The sequence below is a fragment of the Psittacula echo genome (genome assembly GCF_963264785.1).
Source record: "Psittacula echo genome assembly, chromosome: 5".
Lineage (NCBI taxonomy): Eukaryota > Metazoa > Chordata > Aves > Psittaciformes > Psittacidae > Psittacula > Psittacula echo.
In genome coordinates this window covers 1,937,128-1,960,007 of record NC_137739.1, presented here as the reverse complement: position 1 = coordinate 1,960,007, position 22,880 = coordinate 1,937,128, and the positions used below count along the sequence as shown (strand labels likewise).

The 22,880-nt window shown below is 46.6% G+C and overlaps 1 protein-coding gene across 1 annotated transcript in view; it reads left to right on the top strand.

Moving 5' to 3' along the window:
• Window positions 1-2,539: 2,539 nt before the first annotated feature.
• The window catches only part of LMF1 (lipase maturation factor 1), a gene marked incomplete at both ends in the record, with an annotated part of 185,806 nt that continues 165,465 nt past the window's right edge, over window positions 2,540-22,880 (top strand). Inside the window, 2 exons of the mRNA XM_080619377.1 lie at window positions 2,540-2,741; window positions 13,065-13,374. Coding sequence (XP_080475503.1) covers window positions 2,540-2,741; window positions 13,065-13,374 — 512 coding nt within the window. The remainder of the gene's footprint in view (window positions 2,742-13,064; window positions 13,375-22,880) is intronic.

The following is a 22,880-nucleotide window of genomic DNA, read 5'->3' as shown; positions in this document are numbered from 1 at the left end:
TGGAGAGGGGGGCATGGGATTCCTAAGCCATTTTCTAGGTTTCATCTAGCAGATAAGAGAAAAAGGACATTTACTTTTACTTCAGTGTGAGCCAAAGGCAGTGAGGGCTTTATGAAAATCCTTACATGCTATGGCCTGGTGCGGAATTCTGCTAAAAGAAAATAGCTTTTCCTAACAAGGACTTCTATGATTATTAGTTCTTAATATCCCCATGGCACAGGCAAAAGATCCCCTCTTTCCTCCTGAACAGTTCAGACTAGGCAGCATCTTTTCCAAGTAACAGAGAAGCACAGTTCTATTAATTATTATCACTGTGATTATTAATTGTCTGATAGAACTGCTTAGAAATCCCTCTTCCAAATCAGCACCCCCTCATTATAGATCGTGCACAAATACAGGAGGAAAAAAAGAAAGGTAATTCTTCCTCTGAAAATCCTTTTCAACCTTAATCCTGCTAACCCAGGAGTTAAAGATCAGATTTCCACAGGGAAGGATCAGGGATTTTAATGGCAAAAAAATGTTACCGCTGGAAAAATCTTAACTAGTAGAAGGAATATCCCAAATTCCTTGCGAGATTCCCATCTCTCATTCAGCAAACGCAGCTGAATGCTCAGCGGGATCATGTATAACTGCATTATACATAATTGAATGTATGTTTTCTTTAGAGGAGCCCCCAAATGTCAATGCTGCTTCACAAAATACTTATTTTTGCGCACATTCGCTCTCTCTGTTGTATTTAAACCCAATTCCTGGCAGCCAGAGGGGTGAAAGACTAGACCTGAATGAACACAGAGTAATTTAGGGTGCCAGGGACAGCAGGGTTGAGGTGCTGGCGGGGACAGCTGCTGGGTGCTGTGACAGTAAATGCTTGTTTCTCTGTCACTTTTGCAGCTGTTTGGAACACAGCAAAATAGGGTCGGGCGGGGGGACGTGGCGGCGGGCGGTTTGTTGAATGAAGATCAGCATCAATGATGCCTCAGCGCCTGCGGTCCAGCCTGACATTTATGAATCGCTTTCCCTTTGAGACTTGAAGGCTCAGAGCTTTGCTCTTCAATGCTTTGCTTGCATTAGTTGGTTTTTACAGCGTTTTCTTTTCTGATAGCTTACTTTGAAAAGAGGGAAAATCACAGCATGAGAATAAAAGCTGATGGTAAATAAAGTGAGCAGAAAACCCAGTGCAGATGATGGTCCACACATTAGCAGTGCATCAGCAGGAACTCAGAACAGAGATCAGATCATCTGATACTCAAATCTACTGTTTTATCACGTTTTCCTTTATAGCTTGAACCATCTTCCAGTAAAGCTAAAGGAAAGGCTTCCATTGTCTTTTATAAGAATTGGATGGGTCTTTTAGAATAACGGTGGTTTTCTGCCATTTAATAGACTTAAAGCTTCACAGCTCATCCTGTTGAAAGGTGCTGTTGACACACAGTGTCCCCGAGCTTGGGTCCGTGTTCATTCCTGCCACCATCCCAACCTGCACATCTGGCACAGCTCGGAGCGATCTTCGGCAATGAAAACCGACCCAGCTCAGCGTTCCCTTCCCAGCTCCAATTATTCCTTTTTCTTTGCTAAATCTCTTGCCTAAGCCCTCCGCTTTCCCTCAGTAATTTCCTCAATTATCCAGTTTGTTTTACAGACATTTCCAGTTAACGTGGAATTTGCTGTAAAAGTTTCATAAAGACCCCACAAAGGAAACCATTAGCTTACATCTATTTAAATGTATCTAGCCAAAACCTCGTGGCTAATCCAAAGGGAGAGCGAAACTGCCGTATACCAGAGGCTTTTAACAAATAGCTTATTTTTCTTTCCCTATACAATGCACCATTATGTAAGGGGTTTTTTTTCCTAAGGAGAACAATGGAAGCAGCAGTGATGGGAAACTGGAAAAACAAAAGAGGCATTTAGAAGGGACCGCTTTACAGCCTGAAAAGCACTGAATAACGTTACACCTGATAACAGATACTTTCTCAGAGGCCATGGAAGGCTGCAGCACGGCCGTGTTTACTGGAGCGGGATACACGGCGCACGTCCCAACTCATCGCTGACTGTTGGGCTGCTTTATTAAAGTGGTTTGGCTGAAATAACCCCAGTATTTATGATCTAACACAGTCCCTGGTGTTTAATGGCTATGGAATGGACGTCATGGCAGCATCAAAAGCAGGAAATATTGAAAACATGAGGAATTAACTTGAATTGATTCCTCAGGGATGGAGCTGTAGTTCTGTGGGGTGAGGTGAAGGGGCTGTGGACTCGTTGCTTCACAGGGCCTTGTGCCAGGGGTGGATGAAAGGCTCTGGAGCCAACTCCTGCTTCTTTCCTTATTCATTTCCTTTAACTTTGCACTTTCTCTCTGCTTTTCGAAGGGGCAGGGGCGCACAAACGCTATTTTTCCATACAAAAGCCGTTTTGCCGCGTTACCTCCACCCAGACCCCATTCTCCCCCAAGGCCTTAGCGCAGCCTCAGCCACCGCCCTCACGCCCGGCCCGGCGGCGGGAGCAGTCCTCGGCGCGGCGGGGGGCGGGCCCGGCCTCACGCATGCTCGCTGCGGGTTCCGACATGGCGGCGCCCAGCACGGCGCTGCGGCAGAGGCGGGCGGCGGCGGCAGCGGGCGGCCCTGCCGAGGCCCCGGAGCGGGCTGTGGCGGGGCAGCCGGGCAGCGAGGGCGGGCCGCCGTTACCGCCAGGCACCTTCTGGCTGACCCGCATCGTGCTGCTGCGATCCATAGCCGGGCTTTACTGTGAGTCTCCGGGCGCTGCCCCGCGCCTCTTTCCCCCGCCCCGGGAGCGGGTGGGGGCCCGGCCCGATACACCCCGGGCTTGTCGCCACGCAGAGCCCTGTAAAGTCCCGGGGCTGCCCCATCCCTCATGGCCTTCCCCGCTGTAAACCCTCAGGTGAGGTGGAGGGAGCCCTGCCCCGGGAAAGGGAGAAGCCTCCGGTGGGTGCTCGCCCTCCCGGGGGCTCCTTGCTGGTGCTGGGGAGCCAGGCCTCGACCTGCTGCGAGAGGAGGAGGCCTGTAGCCACCTTGCTTGCTCAGTGATGGATTTCCACTTGTAGGACATGGTTTGAAGGGTGCTTTGCCTCTAAGGAGCCCTGCCTGCCTTTTACCAAAGCACTGCTTAATTTTGGATGTTGGGGTATGTGTTTGTGTGCACAAAGCTTGAGGGGATGGCTGAGACTGGAATGGGAAGAGCCTCCTGTTTCCAGCTCTTGCTTTGTTGGTGGGACTCACTGATGGCCAGGATAGTGCTGAGGCTCCCGTGTTGGTGGAGCTGGAAGGAGAGTTTGTTCACACATGAGGCTGCAGAGCTGGATGGAGCTGGTTGTCCTTTTTCTTCAAGGTAGATGTTGGGAGGTAGCTGCAAGAGAGAAGAGGTGGCTGGTCTCTTCCCAAGAAACAAGGAATGGGACAAGAGGGAATGGCTTCAAGCTGTGCCAGAGGAGGTTTAGACTGGATATAGGGAACAATTCCTTCCCCAGAGGGTGCTCAGGCATTGGAACAGGCTGCCCAGAGCAGTGCTGGAGTCACTGTCGCTGCAAGTGTTCACACACCGTGGAAACGAGGCCCTAAGTGATGTGGGTTAGTGGCAGTGCTGCAGTAATGGTTGGACTTAATGATTTTAAAGGTGTTTTCCAACCTACTCAATTCTATGATTCATTGTCTTGTGCAGGAGCAAGTCTTTACTGTCTTACATAGGTCTGGAGAGCAACCACATGCTTGGGTGCCAGTCAGGACCTGGAACCGACATGACCTTAAAGCAGTTTATGATCAAACCAGTTTCTGAGCTCAGGTGTGCTCTCCCTTAGGCAAGGAAGGCCGCGAGCTGTGCTTGGAGCCCGTGAGTGCTCCACTTGAAAATATTCACAGTGAAACCTAAACTGACATGTAACACACTGCGCTACAAATTCTAAGCTTGCCCCAGATTTGTCCGCAAAATCATTAGAATTTGTAGGCTGCCAGCCTGCTTAGATTATTTTGCATCAAAACCATGCAGAAGTTGTAGTTTTGTATGGCTTTGACACGTGCTCTGTTTCTAGTTTGGCTTCAGCTCTTGGTGAAATGCGGGGTTATGACTCTTTCAGTCAGAATGAAAGCGATTCCGATATTCCCTCGTGTGTAAATCCAGACTGCTGAGTTTCCCATAGCTCAGTTTGCAGTTTCCTTATGAAAAACTGATTAGTGTTCTCTGCTGGGCTTCTGGTGGAGGCTGCTGCTTTCTGGTTGTGGATTTGGGGTTATAAATATGCTACATCTGGGACTGAACACTGCTCTGTAGGGTGGTGGTGTGTTGGGCGTGAAGGTGAAGAGTAAGTCAAATGTGTGGGACTTTGTGAGTGGGAAACTGGATTTTGACCAACGAGAGCAGTAAGAGAAGTGAAGAACAAGTACCCACATCAGGATCAGGTGAGTTTACAGTGTGGGTATGATTGAAACCCATGGGCTGCAGTGGGAAGGGGATGGAGGATGAATGAGCCAGAGGATGAAGCTGAGATTGCAGGCTGGGAGTGAAAGCGGGATGACAGGAAATAGGGAGAATGGATTCAGCCGTTTTCAAATTAGGAGAGGGGAATAGGAACACCTGGGAGGGGCAGAATGGGGAGGAGACCCCAAATTGCTTCTGCAGTCCAGAGTGAGGAAACCTTTGTGAGAAAGGGAGCCTCGGAGGAAGAGTTTGGGTACCAGAGCTGGAAAGAACAGAATAGGAGGATGGTTTTTTCCTTTGTAATGGAAGAAGCACAAGAGAGGAGACATTTACCTGCAACTTCTGCTTGGGTGCAGTCAGGTAACAGTGGTTTCTGCTGTTTGTTTTGGTTGAGTAACAGCCCAAAGCCAGAAACCTGGGCCAGATTTGGGACAGGTCAAATTCCAGCTGCAGGCTATTGCCTGCAGCAGTGTTTGGGCTCCAGCTCTGATCCCAGCGTGGGGAAGATGCTGTGCTGCCTACAACCCAAACATTGGTGGAGTGGAAACTGATTGTTGTGTCTCAGATGGAGAGATTGTGAGCAGGCGGATTCCCCTGTCAAAGGCTGCAAGCCCATGGCTCAGCTGCTGGGCTGGGATGCTCTCGAGGGAAGGTAGGTTGCCTTTTGATCTCTTCAGAGAGCCTGCGTTTAGAAACAGCAGAAAACAATTTAAAGCCTCTGTGCCAAGCTGCTCGTCCAAGCTCTTTTCTGAAGATGGAACCATTTACTCTGACAGATTACTTTTTCCCAGCCATGGCAATTCCACACACGCCGAGTCTCAGACTTGCTGAGGAAACCGCTGATGCCTCTGTGACAGTTTGACATTCCTCAGTTGTGGGATGTTTTTCCTTCCTTCTTTCATTTCACCCTTTTAAATGTAACCTTTTCATTCCTGCTTCATTAAGCAGCAAATCCTTTGGGGGGACCTTGTGTTAAAGTATCAGAGAAGTGGTCACATCCTGATGGTTGGAGCTCCTGCTTGTTTGCAGCTGTGTGAGCTGCAAGCTTGTTCAGGTGGGACAAGGGAGGGCAAGAAGAATGAGGGACCCTTTGACTGTGTGGGAAGAAGCACAATTTGGGCTGTACAGGCATGCATAGGTGAGGGGCAGAATCACTAAGCGTGATCTGGGGGCATGTCAGCTCCTTCCTATCCACTATTCCACTCTTGAGGGGCTGTTTTATTGCCTGATGTGAGCCGGGGAGATGCTTTCCCTTTGGATCTTCTGCAGAAGGAGGACAGGCAGAACAAGGCAGGTGTGAAGTGTGCTCCCTTCTCCCCCATCCCTTTAATTATAACAGCTTTCCTCTTCTTTTTTCTTTTGAAGGGGGTTTCCAGAAGCAGCCAGAACCTGGGAAGTCCCTGGCAAAGCAGCTATTGTCTGAGAGGCACGTTAGAGATGGGAAGGTGGGAAAGGAGCTGAGGATTCATGGAGGTCACTGACCAGAACAACCTGCTGCTTGCAGGAACAGGAAGGAAGGGGAAACGGATCCAAGCTGGAAGTGCTCAAGGAGGTTTGCTCTTTGTAGCAGGGCTGTGCCTGTGAGGTCCTCCCAGCTGAGCACTACAGGGAGTGAAACCCCTCTCTGTGCAATTCTGTTTAGTAGTAGCTGGCACCATGCTCTTGTGAATTTGATGGTGCTGAAGTTCTTAAGAGCTGACAGTCTCCTTGGAGATGTTCTCAGATCTGGGACCTATTTCTCCACTTCTCCAAGTAAGTGTGGGCAGACCAAGTGGTAAAACCCTTCTGAAGGAGGAGAGTGTGAAGTAACACAGAATTGAGCCCTGAACACTGAGGAAGAGAACAACTGTGTAGGTCTTAATCTGTGTTCTGCTGCGCAGACACCTCTCTCTGTTTCTGCAGAAGCATCTTCATGTGCTTTTGCTGTGCCAGTTGAAGACTTATCTCACAGGCTTCCACCACTGCAGCCTGTCTCTCAGTGGCTAATTGCAGTCCCTAACACAGTAATTCATGGGACAGGGAGGTTTGAGAAATGCTGTTTTGAGATTTGAAGGTTTTCCACCCTGGTCTTGCACTGTGTTCTTTATGGCAGAGATGGACATTTTGTCAATGCAGAATGTCTTTGAGGTCTTGTTGAAAGTGCTGTTACAAGTAAATAGCTGCTCCCAGAGCTCTTGACAACAAATGTGCATTATTTGATCCCTTCACCCTCCTCCTAAATCATTGCAAAGTGCCCTTTTTTGGCTGATTGCTATCATCAGGTTCCAGATGTAGAAGTTTAAGTAATTAGACCCTACCCTTCCCAATTTCAGCCAGGCTCCACAGAGTGCTGTAAAATAAGTTATTATTTAAATCCAGTTTATTTTCCTTCTCCTTCCATATCATTTAATACTAGTATTTTCTTTCCCCAGAGCTAGAGCTATGGGAGGTTCGTGCTACTTCTTCCTAATTCTGAAATCTAAAGCCTTCTCGGGAGGGTTTGGCTTCCTGTAGGTTCCTGGCTGTCTCTGGTGTCCTTCCTCCTCTCTTTCTCTCTGCCATCTCCTCTGCTTTCCCCCTTCTCTTCCCTCAGTTATATTACAGAGCTCCCAATAGCTTTCAGCTTGCCCAGCCAGGATTATAGTACATCTTCTGAAGCTTCTCCTCCCCTGAAAGGTTTTATTTCAGCACAGTGCCTGTTAGCAGGTCTGTACAACAACAGCAGGAGGTTGGCGCTGTGTCCTCTTAGCAAGCCATGTGTCCCCTCTTCTCAGAGCATCCTCCAGCTGCAGGCTGGACTGCACTGGTGTGGTTTTGAACAACCTGGGTGCTACTGGGAAGCTCTTCAGCAGTCCCGCAGCCCAGCCTTTTTTGTTTGCTTTCACGTTATTTCAAGCAAAGAGGCAAGGGGGAGATAAGCACTTAAAAAGCCCCCAAAGCAACCACCCCAAAGTCTTTAGCTTTGCTGGGAATAGCAATAAAACAAGAAAGTGTTAAGAACAGACTCCTCTGTTGTGTGTTTATTTGTGGCTGTAGGGTTGCAGGATGAAAAGGGGGTGCTTGGTTTCACTCTGGCTCTTTGCTCAGTACTAGGGTGTTGTTACTTCTGTGTTGCAAAACTTTGCAGGGGAATTTATCAATTGAAAACGTATTTGATTAATTTTTCTGATAATAATGAAAATACCATGAATATTCTCCCCCTTCTTCTTTTCAGTAGTGCAACCACAGCTTGCCAGCTTCCAGCACAGGGCCTTTTTGGGTCAAAGGTGCACTTGATATATGGCTCCAGGCAGATTTTGTGTGTGTGTGGAAAGTGTAGTTTGGTTTTCATGCAAAGCTCTATGCTCTTGGTTCATTTCTTCTTGTGGTTTGGGCTTGAACTAAAAGTTAAGACTTCTTTTAATGGGGGGAGAGAGGAAGCCATATAACAGGAAAGTTTTGGATTTCACATCTTTAAATCTTTACAGAGCATGAAGAATGGGATTCTCTCATTCTCCCATCATAGCAGGCTGAGCCTAGAGCGGGGTAAAGGAGCTGAGGTGACAGGGCAATATGAACAGACCAAATAATTTCAAATGGGTGACTCTTGTGTTGCATTCTTGGGTTGTGTGTATAGGTAGCATGTGGATTTGAAGAAGGGAGAGAGGAGGCTGGGAGGGGAAGGAGAAGGTGGGGGCGAGTGTTAATGGAAAAGTACAGTAAAGCACCTTCTGTGGTGAGAATAAGTAGTGAAGGTCTATTAGCAGTCGCTGACAATTTACATGTATTACTTATGTAAAGATCAGCTCGCAGCAGGTAGAGGAGCTGCTCCCATGTGAGCTGTCAAAGGCTCCAGCTCCTGAGTGGGAAGGAGCAGGGGAGTTGCTCAGGATGAGTGTTTTCAATCCACAGAGGAGCAGAGAGTCTGGAGAATGGCAAAGTGCTTCAAGTGGAACAGAGGAGACTGGCATGGGCTGAAAACACCCAAATTGGGAAGTAGTGGGGAAAAGCCAGCGAGCAGCTGCAAGGGTGATGGGGTTTTATGCTGGGTCTGAAGACTTGGTGGTGTGCAGAGCTGTGCTGAGAGCCTGCAGGGGATATCCTTGGATTAGGAGCCCAGCCATGGCCTCACATCATTCCCATCTGTGATGTTGGAAAGGATGGCTATAGGCAAACATCAGCTTCTGCCTCCTGGTCATCAAAGTGTTTTCTGAAAAAGCTCCTTTCTCAGTTATGTTCTCATTTCATTAAGTTGATAACAGAAAGTGAGAGTCACTCTGAGGGGTTTGGCCTGCTAAAGGGGCAGGAAGGAGTGGGTGACTCTGGATCAAGCCCCGCATCAGCTTGCTCCATCCTGGAGGAACCTGCTGTGGACTCCTCTGTGCAATATGTGCCTGAGCTGGAGGTGGCTTGGAGGCAAGCTGCCTGGTTCTTGATGGACAAATAAATCCTGAACTGACAGGAGATGCTGGTGAATGCATTGTCCAAAGACTGCAAATCCAGGAATGGGATTTGCTGAGAGGGAAGACAAGCTTATCCTGAGTGTGAGGCAGAGTCTTGCAGCTCTGTTGGTGACTGAGTTGTTACCTGCTTGCCTGGCCAGTAGTGGTGCTGAGTGGCTGCTGGCTCTTTTGACAATTCAGCATCCTTCTGAGTAAGACCTTGCTCTCTTTGCTGCCAGAGATCAGAACCAATCTGGCTGGCATGAGCATTACAGACACTCAAGAGCGCAGCTTTGCAGAGCGTTTGGAGAGGCTGAGGAGTATGCAGTGCCATTGTTTGAGAAGGCTTTATCCGTGCTTTAGACCTCATGGCATGGTTGAACCCAGTGTGCTGCGTATGTGGGTCCCTCAGCGTTGTCTGACTTATGTGAATTCTGGTTCATGTAATAGAACTGCTTTGCCACCCCTTTCCAGGAAGAAGCTACAGGACAAATGAGAAGCAGTAAACCTTGCCCCATGCCCCAGCAGCACAGTGAGTATGCCAGCCAGTGCCCCAGGTGGAAGTCAGCTTGTTTGACCATGTTTACCTGTAGGGAGTGGGAAGATGGAGAGTGGAAAAACCCGAGATACAAGGCCAAAGGGAGAGAGGTTTCAGAACAGAGGTTAAGGAAGACGAAGAAAAGCACAGGCTTTGGGGGCCAAAGGGACTTTTCTTCCCTCCGCTGACAAAGCCACGATCAAAGGGAAGGTTCATGGAGAAGGGAGCAGGGTCTGTGTTACTGGCACTTTAGGGGTATGGTTTCTCAAGAGGGGTTCAGGGAGAGGGAGCAAGGTCAAACTGATCAATAACTTCCTTTTTTTTTCCCCCTCTAGATATGTGCATCTCTTACATTGCTGAAATCCTTTGCAGGATCTGTCTTTAGTTTCAACTACTCAATGTGTCTGATAACACAGGAACCACTGCCTACAGGGCAAAGCCTCTTGCAGCTGTAGCTGGTGCCTTGGGAGAGAAGGTCTGGATAATTTGGTGGTGGAGTTTGAGAAGCGGGTGCTGCCTATGGGATTTGCCCTTCCAAGGTGCTCGGGAAGATGCTGGAGATAAGTGATGAGGGAGCACTATGTGGTGTAAGACAGCAGCTCAGCCTGGGCAGTGTCCAGGAGAGGGAGCTGGATCTGGGAAGGAGCAGCACATCCAGGAAGCACTGCACATGTGCGAGCAATAAACGGTGCTCTCCAGACGTGGGCCCTGATGGTTGGGAGGGCAATGGATGGAAATGTAGGTAGAATGGTCAGGATTTGGTTAGGGTTAGATGAGTCCTCCATAAATTGGGGCCATTGCTGATGGGATTTAGTTGTGAAATGGCAATGTGCAACATATCAGCAGTGCAGCATCCTGAGAAATGGCTGGTTTGGGAGAAAACCACTTTGGAGCCCAAACTGGGCAATCTTTAGCTGTGCAGTTCATGCCAACCTATAATGCAGTCTTTGCTGCCTTCAGGCTTAAAAAGGCTGTACAGTACTTGTGTTCTGCAATAGCTATAGTTTGTTTTTCCTAATTTACCCTTTCCTTGTTTATCCTGCATCTGTGCAGGGGTCTAATTTAGAGCTTTTTAAGGTAAAAAAACCTGCTTAGCAGTTATGGGTTGGGGCAGCAATTTCTGTGACATTTAGAGGTGAATTTGATTAGCACTTTTGGAAAGCTATGCCTCAAATTGCAGTGCTAATCAAGGGAAATCAAGGCATGGAGTTTTAAGGCAGAATTGGTGTTCATGTTTTTTAAACCAAAAATGAAGATATTAAGTTGTCTGAGGCTCAGAAACATTATATTTCTTCTGGTTTCATGTGTCGCGCTTTCTGATTATGCAGTTGCACCAAACTGAGTGTTGGTAGAGAAATGAATACTCTAAAATGTAAACCACTTGGTTTATGTTAATTTGGTGTTTTTAATGTAAATTTTAGAGTTTTATGTTAATTTTTAATCTGAAATTGATTCTTTAGGGTGTGATCAGTTTTTCTCTTGTCTCTCCCTGTCCATAATTGAGTAATTTTTCTCTGTCTTTTATTAAAGTCCTTCATGGGGTATAAAAGACAGATGGGAAGAGACACAACCAGTTAACCCCCCAACACTTTATTAAGTTAGTGCTGTGATTCAGGATCTGTTGAAATCAGTGGGAACCTTCCCAGCGACCTCCAGTACACGTTGGATTGTGAGCTTCAGTGTTTTTTCACTGAGAACAAAATACACGGTGTATGCAGAGAGATGGAGTAAGGCTTAAGTGGATTAACTGAAGTCCACTGGGGACCTCTGTGTGTGTCTGGGGGGAATGGGACATTTATTTGTATTCCCTGGGGCTGCAGACTTTTGGTTGCTAGTCAGACTTCAAAGAACCAGGAATCCGGGCTTGAACTCGGGGTCTAGTTTCACACAGACTCTTCACCAGCATTCCCAGTGAGAGACACCGACCAGATGAACACCAGGATTCTTGTTTGCAGAATGACAGTATTCAGATAAGGAAGGAAACAGATTTGATCATTAACTAAAGAGGATTAGGGGGGGGGGAACAAGTCGGCCTTTTGCAAGACCTCTGGTATTGCTGCGTGTGACGTGGCTGGTGTTTGGATAGTGTTTGAAAGATGGGTACATTGGATGCTGGGAGCAAAATGCATGGAGCCTAATCAGGAAATGTTGGCCTTCATCATTTTGTCTGAGACAGGGAGATTACTGCAGTTACGAACTGCAAATTGGTAACTGGAGGAGATTCCTAAAATATGAGCTAATCCCTAGAATCTGACCAACTTTCTCTGTAGAACATCAAATTCTAGGTCTATAATCTGTAATTAAATTGCTTATGTGCTGTTAAAAAAAGCATCTGGCTGTTCTGAGATTGTGCACTGCAAGAGCCTAAACACTATAAATGAGAGAGCTGTAGTGACATGGAGAAAGCAGCAGTTTAGAGGACAGGAAAGTATTAAGACTTTGTATTTCCAGCCTACCAGGATGTGAGAGGATCCAGAAGGTCAACCCATAGCATAACTACCATCTCTTGCAATGGTGGAAAACCATTGCCTGTTGCACTGCTGAAAGAATTAAGGTGTCTTTTGAACATCTCTTTAATGGTGTGTCTGGGTTTAAGCTGTCTCATTAATAATATAGAATAATAGAATGGTTTGGGTTGGAAAGGGCCTTAAGATCATTTAGTTCCAACCCCTGTGCCATGGGCAGCGACACCTTCCACTAGAGCAGGTTGCTCCAAGCTCTGTCCAACCTGGCCTTGAACACTGCCAGGGATGGGGCAGCCATAGCTTTTCTGGGCACCCTGTGCCAGCGCCTCACCACTCTCTCGGTAAAGCACTTCTTCCTTATATCTAACCTAAATATCCCCTGTTTAAGTTTGAACCCATTACCCCTATCACCAGTGCTTGATAGATGCACAGTGTTATGTAAAGATGAAGATGTGCTGTGTTCTACATCAAAGCATAACCTTGCAGACGCAACCTGCTGTCAGGCTGTGTGGGTCAGTTTAGGAGCAGCAGACACTGTAAATTCCCATCAACACCAAGTTCATCTATTTACATGGCAAGATACTTTGTGGAACTGGAGTAGGAAGGGTTGGGAAGTACAGTGGTATCTTTGCTGCTGCAGAGCTCAAGAGTTGTATGTGCTCTTCTGGCTGCCTCACCTCAGTGCCTGAACTGGGGGTTCTCAGTGTCCCCATTCCATATGCTTTTTGTGGAAAGCAAAATCAGTCTGCAGGCCTCGAAATTAATGCTTTCATTTGTACTCCACAGTGCAATTAGGCTGTTTTCCTCATCTGTATTAGGAGATGAATGGTGTATGTGACTAACCTAGGGTCACGCAGAGTCTAACAGAGCCGGACTCAGCTCCTGTTCCTACACTGGGTCAGGTCGCTCAGTTCCAGGGAGCTTTTCCCAGCAGTGCATTGTTGAGTTTGCCTGAAGCAAGTGGCATGTTCCTTACAGCTGCGGAGGAGAAAATGATCTCAAAACAGACTTTGTGCCATTTCCTGGTGGGAAGGCAGAGACAGTATTTATAGAATTCCTCTGCCTTCTGCATTGTGGTTAATAGGAATGAGTGTGTTATGTTTTAACACAGATGAGGACATGTGAATAAATTCCTTCCTGAGGCATGAATGTACTTCTGTAACTCTGGACTCAAAATATGTACTTCACCCTGGGTGATTTCTAACACTGTTTTCCCCCTTCGTTATTTTCCTCTAGTTGTGGCCTTCCTGGTGGCCTATCATCAAAACAAGCAGCTAATAGGAGAGAAGGGGCTGCTCCCATGTAAGCTGTACCTGCAGAATGTCAAGAAGTATTTCAAGGGGAAGATAGACCTGGATGCTCTGAGCTATGCACCAACAATCATCTGGTTTCTGGATTGGTCAGACATGGACAGCACCTTGGACTATCTCTCCCTGTTTGGCCTGGCAACTTCAGCCTTTGTACTGATAACTGGATGTGCAAACATGGTCCTCATGTCTATCCTGTGGGTTCTCTACCTCTCCTTGGTCAATGTTGGACAAATCTGGTAAGCTGACAATCTCTCTGCATTGTTTTTCTCAGTGATCTCTTTCTGTTCATTGTACACATTGACTTGTTTTTGCCATTTGAGGTTGGTAACCTTTTAAGGAGAAATGTGGGCATGTGAGATAAGGAAAGCATCTGGCAAAAATGAGTTGTAGGCATGCCCTTGCTCTCTCATGCAGGATATCTGCCCTGATTCTGTTCTCCTCTGAGAAGCAAGTTGGCTGCATAACGTGTTACATGTTGTCCTTGCTGTGGAGTGCTTTCCCTCATGGCTGTTGCAAGGGAATTCCCCTAATAATTCCTTTTGAGATGGTTTCTCAATTCTCAGTTCTGTCCAGAAGAGAGATGGAGCACTCAAGATAAGTACATATGCCTGCAGGGAAAAAGTAAAGGAGAAATAGTGACTGTCTGCATAGCACCTTGCTGCAGGGAATGGCAGTGGTGCAAAAGGAAAGGCTTTAGGTGGTCCTCACACTCGTGAAGTCCCCAGATATGTTGGTTAAAAGAGGATGGGCCTGTAGAACCCCGTAATTTCATTAGTTCATCTCTTCAGGTACCTCTCTGCCTGTAGCAAAGGTGATGTGGTAACTTTGGGAGCGTAAAAGGCTGTGCCATGAAGAGGTGCTCAAGCTGTGGGCATGGCACAGCTGTGTCACTGGGATGGTTTCTATCCCATCTTCTGGCTCTAGAACACATGACAGGAGACTTTCCCCGTCATGGATGGGCCATTGGATGGGCTCAGTGAATTTTAACATTAAGGCTTTGCACGTGCTTGGGCAGCCCTGAGCCTTGTCCTGTCACATTCATTCCTATCCTACTCCAAATGGTATGTAAGTGGGTGAAGGATAACAGTTTTCTGAAAAGCTCTGTTCTCTGAGTTCTTAACTCAGCATGAGCTTAAGACTGTGAAAGAAGGCCACAAAGCTTGAAAAATAACTTGGTGGATAGTTTTCTGTTGCCCATTTCCAAGTTATTCCAAAATTGTCTATTTTTGTAGATGTTTTATGTTACAGGGCAAGAATTCAAGTATCATCCTGCTCTCGTTTCCAGAGGTACACGAGCCTGTGCTGTAGTAGCAGCAAAATCTGGATGTGTCCCTCTTTCCTCTTTGTGAGTGGGGGGAAAAAACCCATAACAACTCCCACTTCAGGTTGCAAAGGTTTTGTAGCTGAGAACTGGACCTGCAGTGACTCCTGAGGCTGAAGGTTTGATGTGGCTTGCTCCTGAAGTAGCTGGCTAGCTAAGACATCAGCGTGACAGTCTTGCTTTGTTAGTGCCCACAAGGCACTCTGTTGTGCTCAGTGTACCAGTGCTGAGGCTGCAGTGGTGCTATAATGTTGTTACAGTTTTGATTTACAAAATCAAAGCTGGCTGGAATGTATTCTCTGTGAGTGTCATTGGGTAGTCTTGTTCTGTGCTGGTTCTTCTGCTCCCAGTTGCTTTCCCTGCTACAGGCAGACTGAAGGCAAGAGGTGTGATGGTGCTGGAGGGGTGACAGCCCTTCAGAACTCTTGAGGTGTTGCCAAAGGAAATCCACTTGTGCCCGTTGAACTCAGAGTGGCTGTTTTCTCATGTCTCCAGTCCTTAAGGGAGAGGCAAAGGGCAGGGGATGGAAAGGGGAGTCCTTTTCCTCTACCACACCAAAGCACCACCAGTGTCCAGCAGACCATGTCCAAACGCCTCTTCCTGAGCAGGGTTAGGAGCTTGTGGCCAAGCGTTAGGTCTCTTTGCAGCTCTGAAGACAATGATCTGGCCATCAGGAATGCAAGTAGAGCCCAGAGTTTGCCTTCTGTGGATGCTATGGTTGAAAGGAATTGACTCTTGATATTGAGATAAGGCTGTATTTTTTTGCTTCCTTTGCTGCTTTAGATTTGGAGTTTAAAATTTACTCTGGCACAGGCAGGTTACTCTTGGTGTAGAGCAACAACTAAGGGAATGGGTCAAGTTCTTCTGGGGAGGGGTAGGAGAAAAGAGGAGGGGATAGGAGGCCTCGCCTCAGCTTCATCTCTTCATAATTGTGGCATCAAATATATTCAACAGGAAATTAAGTTCTTCTTGTAAAGGGGAGGGGGAGAAGAATCAAAGCAACCCAGCAGAACAGTTCATTCAGCTGCGGTTTACATTTTTCATTAGATCTTCTGAAATGGGTCACTGGGTGGTCAAAACCCTATTGTTATTGAGCATACAGTGTGACTTTCACTTCCCTGGGTGCTCACAGGGCAGGTAAACATGGGGAAAGAGCAAAGGGGGAGTTAACTGATTTCTCACCATCCTTCAGGGAATTGTGGTGCCGCAAGGGATGAGCTGAGATCTGAATTCTGCTGCTGATCGTGGATGGGTGGCAGCAGTGGCCTTAAAGCTAAGGCTGTCTTTAAAACTCCCTTTTCACACTGGTTGTAGGTGGGTTTAAGTGATCCGTTAATGTTGTCTTACAAATTCGGGCAGATTGAGAGGTTTTGATGAGTTCCGGTTCTTCTCCAAAGCACCTGCTGAAGACCGCAGATCTTGTGAAAGGAGCAAAGGACAGTGTTGTCAGGCATTCCGTATGAGGGTTATGAGGTAACTCAGCAAAAAGGTTTCCAAAATGAGGACGAAATTCCTCCTGTAGACACACTGTTTTGGAGTTATCGTATGATCTGTCTTAAAATGTTCCTCTTCAGCTTGGCAGGCGCAGGATTCCCGCAAACCGGCACTTCTGGGCCAGGCATGGAGCCGTGGGCTGACCCAATCCAGCTAAATCCTTTGCAGTAGATGCCCAGGAAGCCAGTTGAAGGAGGATACAGAGTGATAAGGAGGAATAGAGCTCTCTTCTTGAGGCCAGTGAGGAACAATTTCTTCCTTTTATCGCCTTTTCTTTTTCTATTTTAATTTTAAATGCTTCTATTTGTTTTGGGCTGCAGTCTCCAGATACCGGGTGCTGCTGAAGGAGTCTTTCAACTACTGTCCAGCTGGCTTGGGCTCAGGCTCAGAGGAAGCTTTAGAAGAGCAAACTGTCTCCTTTGAAGGGCAGAACACGTTGTCTGCCTGCCCCGGCACTGCCGGCCTCCATGTGGGAGCTGGGGAATACACTGTGTGCCTGGGGACAGCTGAGCCTGCTGGGACAGCACGGCACGGGACCGGCTGAAGGGCTTTGAGGGTGTTAGAACCCTCAGGAAAGCTGCTCCTGGAACAGGATGTGAGCTGTTTGTAATGGATTTTGTGGGATAAGCATTACTTTGGCAACCTGAAATCCTGAGAACTGAGGCCAGGATGTTGTCCTGAATTCTTGACTTTGCAAGTTTACTGTTGGCTCTGCCAAAGTGCAGGTGAAGTGTCTGCTACAAGATGCACTTTGGTGGTCCTCAAAACTAGGCCAGTTCAGGGAACAGTATTAACTTTGATACCTGTAAAGTGTGGAGCTGAGATTGCCTTTGCTGAATTTGGAAGTGGAATGCCCCAGGAAGCTTTTGCAGTTCTGGGTACTCTATTCCCAAAATAGCTGTGATGTTTGGGGTGTGCTCAGATTAAACCTCTGCATCATGGGGCATGCATACAATAGTGCCACACTTGCCTCAGAAGCTTAATGTGTCTTAAAATACTGGATTTTTTTTCTTTCCTTTTTTTCTTTTGAAGTAGAAGACAGTCAAGAATCTAAAAACCTGTTGGTGCAAAAGCATGTTTAATGTCTGACCCATAGGCTGGGTGAAGTCAGCAATCATTGTGTTCGTTTTAGACTTGATTTTTCTTGTCCTTTCTTCAGGCTATGCCTAAATTCAATAGAATAATAGTAAAAAGTGGTCCCAGTTTGAGTATAATAGAGCTATTTAATCAAGCTAAAGATGCTTAAAAAGGTTTTGTGGGAATTCTTCATGCTTCAGGGTCCATTTTGCAGACTGCAAATCCTGCTTGTCCAGGTTCAGTCATTGGAAGAACAGCACAGCTCCACAGGTCCGATACAAATGGCTTTGCCTTTCTCGCCACTTCCTCCCTCCTGAATATTAACATAATGGATTGTGGGACATTGAAACAAGAATGGGAAAAGCTGCCCCTTTACTACAGAAGTCCTTGTTGCAGGTGACCTCATGAAACCTCCATTTGTGGTTTTATTTTGTGCTACTGGGGCTCATGTCTGCAGAGGTGGACCATGAGCAGTAGAGGCTCTCTGGGAAGGTGCTCCAGCAGAGCTTAAATCACTTGTGTACCAGGATAACTAATGCCTTTCTAAAGTGAATTTGTAATTCTGGGATAGAATCACTTTTATCCCCCAGTAAGGTGTCTCCAGAGAGCTATTACATTTTCTTATGTAAACAAACTTTTCAGCTATTCCACCACTTGATCTCCTGTTTCTTCTTCTGTTTTTTCCTCACAGAGCCATCTCCCTCCGGCATTTTCAAATGTCATCCGAAAGCCCTTCCTTTCCCCTTGGTTATTGTGCTGGTTCATTTTACAAAGCTTATTGCCCACTGTTCAAGAGTACAGTTTGTAAAGACACTCGATACAAAAGCTCAAATTGTAAGGGTTTAAATCCTATTGCCTTTTTTTTCCCTTTCATGACTAAGATTCTGGTAGAGTTACAAGAGCTCAAGGGAATAGGTTAAACAAGCCAATAAATAAAATGTTATAGCATGAGGTGGCTACAGCGTTCTGAAAAGTGTGTTCTTCCCTTGTGGAAAATGTTGCTGGAGCTACTGCTAATGGTTATTTAGGGTAAAATAAGAGTAAGCAGCATAGCTTTTTTTCTGCAAGGAATATGAAGTTGGTTGGTGCTTCACCACTGTACAACCCCAGAGACTGTGAGCCGTAGCTGTTCAGGCTGTGCCTTTCCAATTCCACATGGCCAGGGTGGTTTCCAAGATGCTCCAGAGCATTTCTGGCCCCAAATGCCTCATGTTTCTTCATATTTAGCTGACTGGACATAATATTAATAGCTTTTAATATTTAAGACTCAGTGAAGGGACAAGTATACTGCGGGTCATGAAAGCATGTCTCCAAGGCATGTAATTTAATTGCAATTAAATTACAGTCCTCAGAAGTTCATTTACAAGAGAGAAAGAAGAGAGACTTGTATGTCGTGGAGGTTTTGTGGTTTAGATGTCTCATTAAAAAGCACTTGACCTATTCAGGACTTTAATCAGTCTTCTGTGTGCTAGAGGATGAACTCGTGGCTGGTTCAGGCTGAGCTCCATTAAATGCTGGGGGGCCGATGAGATACTCAGGCTGTGTTTTCGCTCTCCAGGAGAGCATTAGTAGCCATTAAATGGACTTCTTCCCCACTTCCTTTCCTCTTACATTCTACGGCTTTGGAGTTTCAGTCTAAAGCACTTGGGGTTTTGTCTTGTGTCATCCTACCCAGTAAAGGTTAGAAACAGATCTCTTCTGAGCTCCTTATTCCAGCTTTTAAAACAGCCACCGTGTGAAATGTGGGTTGGATTTAGCAACACATCATTCCTGGTTTTAAGTGTGCTGGTTTGTGACCCGTTTATGAGAAGGGCACAGCACTTATGGAGATACTCATTTTATGACTAGAAGAGTCCTAGCCTGACATGCAAGCAGAGATGGAAGACTCACCCTTTGAGCTTCCAGCAGACCTGAGCCAGATCAAGGGTGAATGAACATAACCACATGGGTGCATTTGAGCTAATGCAGGTTTTGTTAACAAGCATGGGTAATTCAGTAAGACTTTTTCTGCCCCTGAGTAAGCAAATACGGGAAGATCAGGAGCTGTGCAAGCAGGGAATAGGAACCTGTGTGCCCTGGGTTTCATCAGTATGCTTGGTTCACTTGGGAAGTTCTCCGAGACCTCACTGTATAGGCAGGAATGGATGTGTCAGGTTGTGTTTAACTGTGACCTTGGCAAGGTCTTTCCATCGGTCTATATCCTGCTCTGGTTGCCTGTCTGGAAGTAATACAAGCTTGTACTGAGGGACTGTAGGACTTAATTGTTATCAGCTTTACAGATAGGAAGGTTTGAAATGCAAGCAAGAATTAATGTGCCTGCATCCTGTATACAGTTTTGTGTTTAAAAGCCAAGTATCTATGATTTTAGATGAATCCCATTAGCAAGTATCATCTTGATGCATATGCTAAATTGGAGCCAGCTGAAGTTTGCCAGGGGCTTCGCAAAGAGCCCTTTTTGCAACCTGGCTTTATTTTTCTAGCTCTTCAAAATATCCCAATGACAACAACAACAAGAAAACTTAGAATATGTTATTCCTGTATCTGGCCTTGGCAATAAATGTCAGGAATTTCTTTGTCACTGTGGATTGCAGCCTCACATCCCTTTTACTCCAGACTCCCCTCCCTCTTTGCCCAGAAAGAAAAGATTATCTCTTGAAACGTAAACCCGAAGTTGAAGGATCTCAGGGGGTCATCCTTCCTGTCGAGGAAGCTGCTTTTTGGCACTTCCTACTCGCACAGAAGAGAGGGAGCGGATCAGTTTCAAAGAATGCTGTGAGCAGTTGATATGACATATTAATGAAAACAAAGATTAATACCATGTGACACTGTTGCCTTGCAGTACAACTGGGAACTAATGAGGCTAATGAGAACCATATTTTTGTTTGAGAGATTAAAATTTAATCATGGCTGATGTCAGAAAGGAATCATTTAGTGTTTCCCCTCTCTGCCCTAGGCTGGCGTTGGGTTTGGATGCAGCACTTGAGAGGGGCCAGCCCTTTGCCATCCACTCGCCTGGCATTCAGTGTGGCTGGGCAGGAGGAGTGTGATGCTGTGGCTGGTTCCTTCTTCCTCGAGACCTGTAAATGTGTGCTGTGCAGAGGTTTCTTGTCTTGGTTGAGGCAGTTAAATGCAGGTGGCAATGGGTTGTATGCTGTTAATTTAGGCTGGGTTTTTTGAAGGGGCAAAGAACACAGTTGCCATAGGATGTCCAAGGAGGCTTGTGCGTGCTCCTGTCCACTTCTGCTCCAAAACCTGTGTGTTATTCTGTTGGATGGAGTGGACCAAAAAGGCAGGTGGAGATGGACCTGATGCTGAAGCCAGGTCCAGCTATGTTATAAATGTGAGATAATCTGCAAGAGCTGTTGGTAGAAGAGCTGCCAAAAGCTTTAAGGGCTGTTAAGGGATGCTTTGGTGGGGTTTTGGGCTGCTCCAGGGCTGGTGGTTTCTTGCTTCTGTGAATACATTCCTGGAGAAGAGCTGACCCATGGCAAGTCTAACTTGCCATTGCAACACGATATGCAAAACAAGAGGCTTCGGTAGAATGGTGGGTAGGGGCTTCCTGAGCAGCTGCAGCGTTGCTGCTGGGGCTGTTGTGTTTGTAGCAAGTAGCGCCTCTAAGGTGAAAGCCATCTGAATAATGTGAATACTTGGAGGAACTTATATAGGTTTAAAAAGAAGGAACTAGAGAGGAATTTGAGTATTTTACATTGACTGGTTGCACAGTGTTTTGGGTTGTGATCACTGTGGTGGCTTCACTTAATAATAGCACCTTTGGAGGATCTTCTTTCTATTTAAATCTGCTGTAAGATAGCCAGAGGTCTATAAAAATTAATTCACCATATGTAGAAGAGATCATCTGTTTGTCTACATCAGAAAACAGCATTGTGCTGGGCATCCCCTAAGGTGTGTGCAGGTTATGTCCATACCATGGTGCGTGTTCGTGTGCTGAAATGAGCATCCCATTGCTGACCAACACTTCTTCCCCCCACAATGCCTGTTCAGTCTGTTCAGTGTGTGCTGTGGAATTGCTCTGCAAGTCTTGGTTCACAACCTTTTCTCGTGTTAATCCCAACATCCCTGTTACTTGTGTGCAGTACTAGGACAGCACAAAATAGCAGTGGTTTGTGTTTGCTACTTGGCTTTGCAGAAAGCCTGACAAAATGACTTAACATCATAGCGTGTGATGCTTTGATAGCTTGGCAAATGTCAGTGAAAGGCACGTCGTGACATTCTTTCACCTGCTTCCCCTGTTCCTAACTTGACATCGTGAGAAGACCATGTTCAAACATCAGTGGGAATAGGAGTGGCACATGGGGAGCTGTGTGTATTCTGTGGACAGTTAACACAGCACTGTTTCCTTTGCACAGGCTGTCTCTAGCTTCCAGTCACTCCTGCAAATCACAGCCGATGAGAAAAATGAGAGCAAAGCAATGATCAGAAGGTTATGTGGTTGGTGGTGTGGCTGTGCAGTGTGTGATGCACCACAGGCCTTTGCCAGAGACTGAGACAAACATGTTTTAATTGCTTATTACCTGGCACATGTCATTGCCAACTGTAGCCGGTATACAGACTTGCGTATTGATTCCACAGCTGAAAGATTTAGGAAAAGAATGAATAATGGGTTTTTTTCATGATTTCTTTTGAATTGTAACTTGCCAAATAGCTTCACGTACCCACTCTGGTCCAACCCTGGATGTTGTTGAACTCCTCTGACTTCTCAAACAGCTGTGGTTGGAAAGAATGTTCATAGAGCAATGGGTACAGCTGAAAAGCAATCAGGGGTTAGGGAAGGGTCCAGGCATGGTGGGATCTGTGTTTACTGATTTCCCTAAGAGCCTTAATCCAGACATTTATTCCTGGAGAAGGGGAGGCAAGTGACTGCAGAACAAGCAGGCTGTCTTGGGAAAGTCGGTGGAAGCTTGCATTGGAATGACTCCTGTCTTTCTGAACTTCATGGAGAGGAAACAGCCATGCTTCCACCAAACTCCATAGCCTTGCTGCAGACCTCTTCCTTTAATGGGGAATCGTGCTCAGGCTGCAGAATGGTTGGCAGTGTGGGGGCAACCTTTGGAAAGAGATTGATTAATGCAATTTAATGATTCTTCTTTTCTTAATCATTCCATTCTAAGGAATGGGATTACAGAAATGCAGTTTTCTTGGGGTTTTACCTGCTGGCAGCAGAAATCCAAAAGCTTTCTGCTGCTGGTGCTGAAAAAGCAGGATGGCAAAACTCACCTTGTGCATGTATGCGCACCGAAATGCTGCCGTCATTATTTTCCGTCAGTGTCTGTTGGTACTTGCCATGCGCATGGATTTCCAGTTTGATTCTGCCTAGGGAAATGCAGTGATTTTGGCAACCTGGTGTGGTTGTAGCAGGGCGGAGAAGCTGTTGTGCTGCTGCAGTCACCTTCCTGCTGCCTGCTCCCGTTCTCAGCTTTCCTGCCTTGGACTCACCATCCAGCTGAAGGAGCAGCACAGTGCAGGGTTCTCAGGGCTGCCATTTCAGCATCTGGGTTTGGCACGGGAAGGATTTCACCAAAGCAAACTTTAAGTCTGGATAATTCTACAGTAACGTAAGCCACGGCTTATAATCATTTCTAGCTTTGGAAATGAGCACGGGCAGAACAGTTGGCGAGTGCTGGGGCTTAGTTGGGTAATTCACATTTGGTCTCTTATCCCATCCTGATTCCCTGCCTTGTAAGGGTAAAGTAAAGCAGTGCTTTGATGATTTGCTGCCTGGGAGCTGCCACTTGTGCAGCCACGGGATGGGGCATGGCTGCGAGCACCCGGTGCTGCTCCAGGAGAGCGGCTGTCTCATCCCATCCCATTCCTGCTCTCCTGGTTGGCTCT